At 40.2% G+C, this 13,055-nt stretch overlaps 1 protein-coding gene across 1 annotated transcript in view; it reads right to left on the bottom strand.

Moving 5' to 3' along the window:
• The window catches only part of si:ch211-14c7.2 (uncharacterized), a 15,660-nt gene extending 8,024 nt beyond the window's left edge, over window positions 1-7,636 (bottom strand). Inside the window, exons 1-2 of the mRNA XM_053623380.1 lie at window positions 7,083-7,636; window positions 396-2,276 (exon numbers count right to left, since the gene is read on the bottom strand). Coding sequence (XP_053479355.1) covers window positions 396-2,241 — 1,846 coding nt within the window. The 5' untranslated portion in view covers window positions 2,242-2,276; window positions 7,083-7,636. The remainder of the gene's footprint in view (window positions 1-395; window positions 2,277-7,082) is intronic.
• Window positions 7,637-13,055: the final 5,419 nt, after the last annotated feature.

Raw genomic sequence — 13,055 nt, 5'->3', positions numbered from 1 at the left:
TGAGAAGTGAGGGAGCCTGTAGGCATCAAGGGCAGTCCAGATTCATGTCTTAACCTCTCTCACTGATTTACATTTAGCATTTGGAGTATTTAGTCTTATTGTGGCTCAAAGCTTTGTCAGTTCAGGATAAGAAGATTTAAAATGTTATTAAACTATTTTACTATTTCCCACTAAATGTATTAAATAATTATGCTAACCACAAATTATTAGCATACAGGCTTATTTAAGGTCACTGTTGTTTATACTGATTATCACTGGTATGGACAGCTTACAAATGCATTGCTATAAAATATTAAAGACAACCTGAAGCAGTGGGACAGAACAATTGTATCAGACAGATCAAGTAATGAACACTACAGGAGCTAGCCTACAATAAATTTGTTATACTCACTCACCAATGCCAGCATGCTTCTCACAAGGCACTTTTTTGAGCTTGTTGAATCCTTCATTCCAGACCTGCTCATCTCCTGCCTTCATAAAGACTCCAAACTCATCCCCATCTTCCTCATCCACCACATCAGGCCCATCGTCAGCCACTTTGTCCACTTCCTGGTCTCTCTCCTGCTTTTCTAACAGCTCCAATACTGGTTTTAGTGCTAATCTCCTACCCTTGGTCCCCTCCTGTTGATGCCTACTTATGGATCTGAGGGCAGCTGTGTTTGTGGTGGGGGCCGGATTAGGCAGGGATGTAATAGCATTAGCAACATTGAAAGAGCCCGAACCTTGTGATAAAGAATTAGCAAGCTCTTCAAAAGTCTCATTTGTGGAGTTTAATTTTTTTCCATCCTCAAATGTAATATTTTCTTCCATGATTGTTTCCTCCTTATGATGAGAAGCACACGCAGGTGACCTCCAGTGCTCCTCTGCTTGTTCACTTAAGTGACCCACATACTGATTAGAGGCACTATCCATGTCTTTCTTCATTTCATGGACAGTCTTCTCCATATCATGGTTAAAGGAACTGTCGTCTGTTCTCTTCATCTCCTGTTCAACTTGCATAATCGTTAATAAAGTATCATCTGAATGGATGCTGGATGCAGGGGTTATGATAGTCTCCTCAAAGTGGCTGTGACTAATGGTTAACGAAGTTCCATTTGTCTTATTGGTGTCCTCTGAAAGTACTTCAGACTGTAGACCATGCTGTTTAAATTTCACCAAAGCAAATTCATTGGATTTATTCAGATTTCTCTCTGCTAAAATTTCAATGTCATATTTAATGGTGTCTGTGGTGTTGCAGTGGCTATGGCTAATGGTGGATGAGATTCCATTTTTGTTATGCATAACTACTCTAGATCCTGGACAATGCTCTTCAGAGTTTGGCATAGCAATTTCCTTGGATTTTACAACATAATTCAGATTCACATCAGCTGTAAGATCACTTTCATGTTCACTGATTTCTGTGGTCTTATCGGTACAGTCACTGGTAGAAATGGGTGTCTCTTGTCCCACAAAAATCTCACAACCACTGAGTTTAGGGCAAGAGGTTAGTGTTGTGTCTTCCTTCACTTCTGTACTAGAATCATATTTGGTAGAGAGGCTGCACATGGCTGGTTCACACATCTCATGCAGAGTAGAAAACTCTGACCTTATGAATCTTAGATGATCTTCATCATTGTTAATCGCTGTCAGGGCACTTTTTGCCTGTAGGCACTGTGTTATAGAACATTTGTCCAAAAGCTCCAGTTTTGTAGAGGCCTCCCGCTCTTTATTCTCAACTACTGAGATGTTCTCCATGGATTTAGGTCTCTTGCTAGACTTTCTCCACTTTCTGACAGGTTTGCCATCACAAATTCCCACACCCTGACTCCCTTTTCCAGATTTTCTTCCATCCACTCTGGTCCCCATAGCACAGAGGTAATTACATCCTTCGGCTTTGAGAAAGAGGCATCGAGTCTGGGTTTGTCTGCCTCCATCTGAGTCCTTCAATGTGGCCACAGTCACTAGGGCACCAAGTCCTCCTTGCCTGACCCCAGGTGTATGAAATGAATGTGTCTTCCTATGGCTGGTCCCAATTCTGCTCTCATGAGCTGTGTGAGATGCTTGAGAAGCAGCTGCAGCTTTTCTCTTACTTCTTGAATATCCTCCACTTACTGCCCAAGCCCTAAGACCTTTAATTAGTGGGATTGCACCAAATCCAAGGGCACTGCTGAACGTAGTACCATTTCGCCTGCAACCATGGAGCAGCTCTCTATGAGCCACGTCCAGGCAAGGGTAGTTATTGTTGTTGTTGTGCTGTAGCATTCTGGTTGTTATTGTTCTGAGGGGTCGGTTAAATGCTGTGGAAGAAAAAAAGGAAAACTTCTGACATGCCCAATCAAATGTTCATTCATACTTATAATAATTTATTGTCAGTATTTGCAGTTTTACTGTCTATCCAGTTTTGCGTTTATTTAGCACTACAAACATGTATATCTTAAATGCCTGACAAATTCCTCAGCTTTTTTTCTGCAGTGTTGAATTAACACCTAGTTTTTCATTAAATTGTTTAATTTAAAAAAAGTGTTTAAAACACACACACACACACACACACACACACACACACACACACACACTGTTAAATGATCTCTTACTGTGTTAAATTGATTTTTATATTGTTGAATTATTAAATTATTATTAAAGATTATTAATACAAAATTACATGTATTGTAAAATCAAAATCAAAATGAATAATGAACTGAGTGTTTGAGATGTTTATATTCATTAAGACCCTCCTGAAAAATATTTTGGTCTGAAATTTTAATAAAACCAATTGGATGAAACAAAAAAAAATGTAAAAAGCAAAAATCCAAAGATCCAGGTTTAGAAAGCAAGAATTTACACATACAGCATTGCACTTGCAATGTGTAAAGTGCAACATGCACTTAGACTACCTACAATGTTTATATAAGTGCAGATGGGCACTAAGGGTTTTTTGTAATGTGGCGCACACAAAAATATGGCATATAATTGTATATTTTTGGAATCTTTCTGACCATAAGTGCAAGTGGTAACATGGCACAGAGTGGTGCAAATAAATTTAGGCTTTTTAATGAATATATTATTAAGAGGTGTGGTAAGGTATCCAATCAAATCAGGTCCTGTAATGAGCATTCATTGCAGCAAACTGGCATTTCTGTAATAAGATACAATTATATTTCACTTAGCATAGAGATTTTTATATCTACCGTGCATCCGGAAAGTATTCACAGCGCTTCGCTTTCCACATTTTTCATGTTACAGCCTTATTCCAAAATGGATTAAATTAATTATTTTCCTCAAAATTCTACAAACAATACCCCATAATGACAACGTGAAAGAAGTTTGTTTGAAATCTTTGCAAATTTATTAAAAATAAAAAACAAAAAAAGCACACGTACATAAGTATTCACAGCCTTTGCCGTGACACTCAAAATTGAGCTCAGGTGCATCCTGTTTCCACTGATCATCCTTGCGATGTTTCTACAACTTGATTGGAGTCCACCTGTGGTAAATTCAGTTGATAGGGCATGATTTCGAAAGGCACACACTTGTCTATATAAGGTCCCACAGTTAACAATGCATGTCGGAGCACAAACCAAACCAAGCCATGAAGTCCAAGGAATTGTCTGTAGACCTCCGAGACAGGATTGTATCGAGGCACAGATCTGGGGAAGATTACAGAAACATTTTTGCAGCATTGACGGTCCCAATGAGCACAGTGGCCTCCATCATCCGTAAATGGACGAAGTTTGGAACCACCAGGACTCTTCCTAGAGCTGGCCGCTGGCCAAACTGAGCGATCGGGGGAGAAGGGCCTTAGTCAGGGAGGTGACCAAAAACCCGATGGTCACTCTGACAGAGCTCCAGCGTGTCTCTGTGGTGAGAGGAAAACCTTCCAGAAGAACAACCATCTCTGCAGCATTCCACCAATCAGGCCTGTATGGTAGGAAGCCACTCCTCAGTAAAAGGCACATGACAGCCTGCCTGGAGTTTGCCAAAAGGCACCTGAAGGTGCTGACTCTCACATCAAGACCGAGACAAAGATTGAACTCTTTGGCCTGAATGGCAAGTGTCATGTCTGGAGGAAACCAGGCACCACTCATCACCTGGCCAATACAACCCCTACAGTGAATCATGGTGGTGTGGGGATGTTTTTCAGCGGCAGGAACTGGGAGACTAGTCAGGATTGAGGGAAAGATGAATGCAGCAATGTACAGAGACATCCTTGATGAAAACCTGCTCCAGAGCGCTCTGGACCTCAGACTGGGACGAAGATTCATCTTCCAACAGGACAACGACCCTAAGCACACAGCCAAGATAACAAAGGAGTGGCTACAGGACAACTCTGTGAATGTCCTTGAGTGGCCCAGCCAGAGCCCAGACTTGAACCCTATTTAACATTTCTGGAGTGATCTGAAAATGGCTGTGCACCGACGCTCCCCATCCAACCTGATGGAGCTTGAGAGGTCCTGCAAAGAAGAATGGGAGAAACTGCCCAAAAATAGGTGTGCCAAGCTTGTAGCATCATACTCAAAAAGACTTGAGGCTGTAATTGGTGCCAAAGGTGCTTCAACAAAGTATTGAGCAAAGGCTGTGAATACTTATTACTTATCTGCTTTTTTTGTTTTTTATTTTTAATAAATTTGCAAATATTTCAAACAAACGTCTTTCACATTGTCATTATGGGGTATTGTTTGTAGAATTTTGAGGAAAATAATGAATTTAATCCATTTTGGAATAACGCTGTAACATAACAAAATGTGGAAAAAGTGAAGCACTGTGAATACTTTCCGGATGCACTGTATGTCGAGTAATTGAAATGACTTGTCTCTGAGTCTGTCTCTGTCACTAGATTTTATGTAGATATTTAATTGGTGTAGTAAACACAGGAGGTTTTAATCTAAATGTCCAGAGTTCAAAACAGTTTTAACAAACCCTATACAATATTCATGTTATACTCTGTAGTCTAGGCTTGCAATTAAATAAATATGAATTATATGTAAGGAATTGTTTGCAAAATATGGAAATGGTAAATTCTACATTTATGTTTTTATCAATGGCATTTAAAGCTCATGGGTGTCTGCATACTAATTATATGTGATCTCAATACAAGCAAACATGTTCAATTGACAAAAAAAATGTTTTGTGAAAGATTTAAAAAAAAGTTAAATATCTGGGAAGAATTTCATACTTTTACAGGTTTATATATGTAAATGTACACTGTATAAATTTGATCTGAATATTATGTAAATAAACTGGTTATTTTTTACGTGTGCATGCTTTGATGGTGTGTTTCACAGCTGGATTTAAAGACTGGTTAAAACAAAAGCTTGTGCATCACTAAAAGATACATCATAAAAGCTTCAGGTGTGAACTGGTCTTTAGCAGTGACGGCTGTTTGTTCTAGTTAGTATTTGTGTAAAGTAGCCTATTTATGTTAAAACAAAGTAATATAAATAGTGAACATCTACAAGACTGCGTTGTTGTGAAATGTGCTTGAAATTAGGAAAATAACGTCTTATGTCAGGGTGCAATATGGCTTAGTGGTTAGCACGTTTGCCTCACACCTCCAGGGTGTGAGGTGAAACACCTGAGGGTTTGATTCCCACCGTGGCCCTGTGTGTGTGGATTTTGCATGTTCTCCCCGTGCTGCAGGGGTTTCCTCCCCCAGTCCAAAGACGTGCATGGTAGGTTGATTGGCGTGTTCGTAGTGTGTGAATGTGTATATGATTGTGCCCTGCGATGGAGTGGCACCCTGTCCAGGGTGTACCCCGCCTTGTGCCCGATGCTCCCTGGGATAGGCTCCAGGTTCCCCGTGACCCTGAAGAAGGATAAGCGGTATAGAAGATGGATGGATGGATGGAAGTCTTATGTCTGCATTTGTGGTTAAAGGGTGCCTTTAACAGGTGAGAACACGAACATTTTAGGATGAAAATAAGTTTGTAAATCGCATTAGATCCACTGATTTTAGAATGCCATGTCAGTTTTTGCGTCACTCCACCCACAACAGCACAGGACAAAATAGAAATAGCATAAAAAGCAAAAATAAATAACTAAAATATGTGCACCAAACCAAAATAGTATCCAATAAACATGCCGACATATATAAGGCCAGTGAGGTCAGAATATAGGCACTCACATTAGCCCATCTTGGGCAGCCCACATCGGGGAAAACCCCCATGGAGGATTTGCCTATCGGCACGACATTGGCTCCACAACAATAGCCAGATATGGGCAACCTACAGTGGTCCTACATGGGATTCATGTGGGCATGCCAAAGTGTGGGATGTCCACAGAAAACCCAAGTTGGACCATTTGGGGACTTGCATGGGTTAACCCTTGCCCATACAACCCACAACTTCATGTAAAGGGACAGGTAACACTGAACTTGACCACCAAATTAAGCTTGGCATGAAAATAGTGCCCTGGTTAATTCAACACTACAGATGTTAATTCAAAAGATTTCCAGACTTTGAATCCCCAAACTTTTAAACACTGAAGGATTTAATTCAATTTAGGTTAATGGAATCCAACACGGTAAGATTTTATTTAATAGCATATTACTTTATTTAATATAGGCTAATAAGTATTAATTCAACACTGTGTATTTTATCTCAAGTTCATTAAAATGGCAGGTGTGTTAACTCAGCATCATAACAGTTCATTTAAAGATATATTGAACATGAATATGTTGCATTCTCATTCATCCATTGAAACAGCTTTCGAAATTAGTTAAATGAAACTGTAACCGTTAATTCACTGGGTATTTTGCTGTTTAACCTAGACCTAATTTTCCTCCCATACACAGAAATAATAATAGGATAACGCCTATTATGCGACATAGTTTTTGCTTTTGGGGTTTTGACATGGAAACTCCTATAAATAACGTTGTAAATAATAATAGAAATGAAACTGGCTTCAGTGTGCAATTCAGACAATGGATTACTATTCCGTGTCTCACACACACGATGCCACATGATGAGAGAGGATGCTGCATCAGGATACAATAGGTGATGAAAGATTTCCCAGATATGCGCATCAGCATAAATAAAACCTAGGCACCCTGAGCTCAATATGAAAATCAACACAAATAATCGATTTATTTACGGATTTCGATGTCTTACCTCGATGCCGTGGCCATATATAATATATATTTATAGTTATATATTTTTTTCCTCCAGCAGAATCCGTGTCACGAATCAATGTGATGATTCAGATTGCCGGGCGCGATGGACGGACGTCTACTCTGTCTGATCTACATCTTATTATTCGACACGTCCTAGTATTTAAACGATGACATATTAAAAGGCACATATCCAAAAGCATAATCGTGTATAATCACGTCTTGATCAAGCGACACTGTCACACCACCATCAGGTCTCAGTAGTAAGAGCCCTCGAGTCTCTATAGCGGCTGTCTATAGCGCAGTATCGCCCCCTCTCTGACAAGGAGACACAAAGCTAGCCTACTGCAACACGCACACACACACACACACACACACACACACACGCACACACACACACACGCACGCACGCACACGCACGCACGCACACGCAAGCACGCACGCGCACACACAGAGTATATTCAAATATCCACCATGTGAGGGCCCACTGGTGGTGAATCCGTATTATATAAACCCTATGTGATTATATAGGAACCAATAATATGCACCGATCTTAATCGCCGACATGATGGTCAGTAGCCTAGTTTCAGGTTTTTAAAAAAAAAAAAATACAAAAAATACCTCTCACGTATTTAACATCCTGATATGTGTGTGTGTGTGTGTGTGTGTGTGTGTGGGTATATATATATATATATATATATATATATATATATATATATATATATATATATATATATACACACACACACACACACACACACACACACATATATATATATATATATATATATATATATATATATATATATACACTGTATGTACACTCACCTTCACATTTCACTAACTTCACATGCAGTTAGCTTATTAACCAATCATGTGGCAGCAGCACAATGCATAAAATTATACAGATACAGGTCAAGAGCTTCAGCTAATGTTCACATCAAACATCAGATTGAGGAAAAAGTGTGATCTCTGTGACTTTAACTATGGCATGAATGTTGGTACCAGAAGGGCTGGTTTGAGTATTTCATAAACTGCTGATTTCCTGGGAATTTCCCCACACAGAAAGGTGTGGGGAAAAAACATTGAGTGAGCAGCAGTTCTGTGGATGGAAATGCCTTGTGGATAAGAGAGGTCAGAGGAAAATGGCCAGATTGGTTTGAGCTGCCAGGAAGGATATAGTAACTCATAGTGTATAATCACTCTTTACAACCCTGGTGAGCAGAAAAGCATCTTTCTGCATGTACAAAACATAGAACCTTGAGGTGGATGGGCTACAAATGCAGAAGACCACATTGGGTTCCACTTGGGTTCAGCCAAGAACAGGAGTCTGAGGCTATGACGGGCACAGTCTCACCCAAACTGGACAGTTGAGGATTTCTTTTAAAAAAAAATCATGTTGTCTTTTTCCAGTCTTCAACTGTCCTGTTTCAGTGAGTCTCTGCCCATGATAGCTTCCGATTCTTGTTCTTGGTTTACAGGAGTGGAACCTGTCATGCTTTACTGCTCACCACAACTGTGCACCAGAGTGCTTATTTAAGCTATTATAGTCTTCTTGTCGGCTCAGACCAGTCTGGTCATTCTCCTCTGATCTCTCTCATCTAGAAGGTGTTTCAGCCTGCAGACCCTGTGCTCACAGGATGTTTTTTTGTTTGTTTTTTTGCGCCATTCTTTGTATACTGTAGATACTGTTGTGTGTGAACATCCCAGAAGATCAGCAGTTTCTTAAAAACTAAAACCAGCCCATCTGGTACCTACAACCATGACATGGTTAAAGACAGAATAATCACACGATCTTTCTGTCTTCAACCATGATAGAATTGTGTCAGAACACACAGTGCATTGCAGCTTGCTGCATATGCGGCTGTGTGACCGCATACCGGTCAGAGTGACTATGCTGATCCCTGTCCACCTCCAAAAGCACCTGCAATGGGCATGTGAGCTTCAGAATTGGACCATGGAGTAATGGAATAAGGTGGCCTGGTCTGAAGACTCGTGTTTTTTTTTTCATCATGTGGACAGCCAGGTGTGTGTGAGTTGCTTACCTGATGAAGAGATGGCACCAGGATGCCCTATGGGAAGAAGGCAAGCTGGCAGAGTAAGTGTGATGCTCTGGCAAATGCTCTGCTTTGAAACCTTGGGTTCAGACTTCTGTGTGGATGTTACTTTGACACGTACCACCTACCTAAACATTATTGCAGACTGAGTAAACCTCTTTTTATTCCCCAATGGCAGTGGCCTCTTTCAGCAGGATAGTGTGCCCTGCAACACTGCAAAACCTGTTCAGGAATGGTTTGAGAAACAGGGCAAAGAGTTCAAGGTGTTGACTTGGCCTCCAAATTCCCCAAAACTCAGTCCAATTGAGCATCTGTGGGATATGCTGGACAAAATAAGTCTGATCCATGGAGGCCCCAGCTCGCTATTTACAGAACTTACAGGATCTGATGCTAACATCTTGGTGCCAGATACCACAGCACACCTTCAGAGGTCTTCTGTAGTCCATGCCTCGATGGGTCAGAGCTGTTTTGGTGGCACAAGGGGGACCTACACAATATTAGGGAGGTGAATTGAACATTATGGCTGATTGGTGTATATAGTTGTGCTCATAAATTTACATACCCATTGCAGAATCTGCAAAATGTTAATAAATTGAAAAAAGAGGGATCATAAAAATTGCATTTTGTTTTTTATTTAGTTCTGCCCTGAATGAGCTATTTCAAATAACAGATGTTTACATATAGTTCACAAGACACAATAATAACTGAATTTACACAAATGACTCGGATCAGCATTCTTGTAATTTGTTTCTATTTTATGTAAACCATTTGTGAGTTTGTTTCATAAATTAATTTGCCATTTCTATCATATATTAAATACAGTGAGGGAAAAAAGTATTTGATCCCCTGCTGATTTTGTATGTTTACCCACTGACAAAGAAATGATCAGTCTATAACTTTAATGGTAGATTTATTTGAACAGTGAGAGACAGAATAACAACAAAAAAATCCAGAAAAACGCACATCAAAAATGTTATAAATTGATTTGCATTTTAATGAGGGAAATAAGTATTTGACCCCTCTGCAAAACATGACTTAGTACTTGGTTTAAAAACCCTTGTTGGCAATCACAGAGGTCAGACGTTTCTTGTCGTTGTCCACCAGGTTTGCACACATCTCAGGAGGGATTTTGTCCCACTCCTCTTTGCAGATCTTCTCCAAATCATTAAGGTTTCGAGGCTGACGTTTGGCAACTCGAACCTTCAGCTCTCTCCACAGATTTTCTATGGGATTAAGGTCTGGAGACTGCCTAGGTCACTCCAGGACCTTAATGTGCTTCTTCTTGAGCCACTCCTTTGTTGCCTTGGCCGTGTGTTTTGGGTCATTGTCATGCTGGAATATCCATCCACGACCCATTTTCAATGCCCTGTCTGAGGGAAGGAGGTTTTCACCCAAGATTTGACGGTACATGGCCCTGTCCATCGTCCTTTTGATGCGGTGAAGTTGTCCTGTCCCCTTAGCAGAAAAAAAACCCCAAAGCATAATGTTTCCACCTCCATGTTTGACGGTGGGGATGGTGTTCCAGGGGTCATAGGCAGCATTCCTCCTCCTCCAAACACGGCGAGTTGAGTTGATGCCAAAGAGCTCCATTTTGGTCTCATCTGACCTCAACGCTTTCACCCAGTTGTCCTCAGAATCATTCAGATGTTCATTGGCAAACTTCAGACAGGGATGTATATGTGTTTTCTTGAGCAGCGGACCTTGCGCGCGCTGCAGGATTTCAGTCCTTCACGGCATAGTGTGTTACCAATTGTTTTCTTGGTGACTATGGTCCCAGCTGCCTTGAGATCATTGACAAGATCCTCCCGTGTAGTTCTGGGCTGATTCCTCACTGTTCTCATGATCAATGTAACTCCACGAGGTGAGATCTTGCATGGAGCCCCAGGCCGAGGGAGATTGACAGTTCTTTTGTGCTTCTTCCATTTGCGAATAATCGCACCAACTGTTGTCCCCTTCTCACCAAGCTGCTTGGCAATGGTCTTGTAGCCCATTCCAGACTTGTGTAGGTCTACAATCTTGTCCCTGACATCCTTGGAGAGCTCTTTGGTCTTGGCCATGGTGGAGAGTTTGGAATATGACTGATTGATTGCTTCTGTGGACAGGTGTCTTTTATACAGGTAACAAACTGATATTAGGAGCACTCCCTTTAAGAGTGTGCTCCTAATCTCAGCTCGTTACCTGTATAAAAGACACCTGGGAGCCAGAAATCTTTCTGATTGAGAGGGGGTCAAATACTTTTTTCCCTCATTAAAATGCAAATTAATTTATAAAATTTTTGACATGCGTTTTTCTGGATTTTTTTGTTGTTATTCTGTCTCTCACTGTTCAAATACAACTACCATTAAAATTATAGACTGATCATTTCTTTGTCAGTGGGCAAACGTACAAAATCAGCAGGGGATCAAATACTTTTTTCCCTCACTGTATTCAGTGGTTCTTCTGTAAGAAAGTATGTTGCATTAAAAGTGCAAGACTGTATTTATATGGTTATTAGAAATAGTTTCCTAAGCTAAAGTTGTTGTATGTTAGACGTTAAAATCGACCTCCGACAAGTTAATATAAAAGACTAATACTTGCAAGTTTAAATGACACCTCTGACAAGTAAATAGGAAAGGCCTAGGCTTGCACGTTGATATAAACCTCTGAGCTAACAAAAATAATTGTTTATTATAGGCTATATAAAAGCCTCTGAACATCATTTTATAATGAAGGCTTAGCTTGAAACTGTTTTAGACTAAATATAATCAGAACACTGAGATATAATACTTCCAGCACTAACTAGAAGATTACCTTTTGGAGTCAGATAATTAATTAACTGGAGTCAGAAATATAAATCATAAATGTAAACACGCATTTCCTTCGACTGCACCGATTTCTGTCTTTGGTCATAGGAGAGCAGTGGGCTAAGTAACTGACCCTTAATATTTTAGCCCTATATACTGTATTACAAAAGGTACAGGGTGTAAACTTTTGAACAGGATGCTCATTGTAAATTGTTATTATTTTGTTTAAAGCTCTTATTTTTTTTCATTTAGTACTGCATTTCAGAGGCTACATAAGATATTTACATGTTTCCCAGAAGGCAAAATAATCACAATTTTAGAGCTGCAACAACTAATCAATAAAATCGATAATAATCGCTTATGAAAATCGTTGTCAATGAATCTCATTATCGATTAGTTGATCTACGCACGGCATGGGGTACATTTACTCATTGCGTTACTTCTGTTCCAAAAACTTGCATCGGAGAGTACAGACTAAAGTTGTGCCCCAAATGATGTACTATGCACTTACATATGCACTATGTACTCTAGTGTCTAGTGTGTGAATTTTAGAAAGTATCATCTCATCTCTCTAGCTCAATCAGTTTTGGATGGGGAGCATCTCTGAAGTTCCATCATCAAGTCTCTCCACAGATTTTCTTTGGAGTTCAAGTCTGGGCTTTGGTCGGGCTTGAAGCCACTCCAGCTCATCCTGGCTATATACTTTGGGTCATTGTCATGCTGAAACGTGAACCTTCACTCCAGTCTGAGGTCATGTGCACTCTGGAGGTTTCCTTCAAGGACCTCTCTGTATTTGGCTCAAATAGTGGGAAGCAACCTCATAGCATGATGCTGCCATCATGCTTCCCTGTAAGAATGGCATTAACAGTTGATGAGCAGTATTTGGTTTTGCCAGATGAAGTGCTTGGGGTTCAGCCCAAAGAGAAAATGTTTTGTCTACTCAGACCAGATAATCGTTTTCCTCATGCTTTCACAGTCCTTTAAATGCCTGCCATATGCCTTTTACTCAGGAGTGAGTTCCGTCTAGTCACTATACCATAAAGCCCAGGAGAAGACTTCTTAATTTCTGTTAGAGTGACTACTTGGTTCTTGGTCACCTCTCTGACCATGGCCCTTCTAGCATGGTTACTGGGT

This window comes from Ictalurus furcatus, chromosome 4 (assembly GCF_023375685.1).
Source record: "Ictalurus furcatus strain D&B chromosome 4, Billie_1.0, whole genome shotgun sequence".
Taxonomy (NCBI): Eukaryota; Metazoa; Chordata; class Actinopteri; order Siluriformes; family Ictaluridae; genus Ictalurus; species Ictalurus furcatus.
This window is presented reverse-complemented; position numbering and strand designations above follow the sequence as displayed.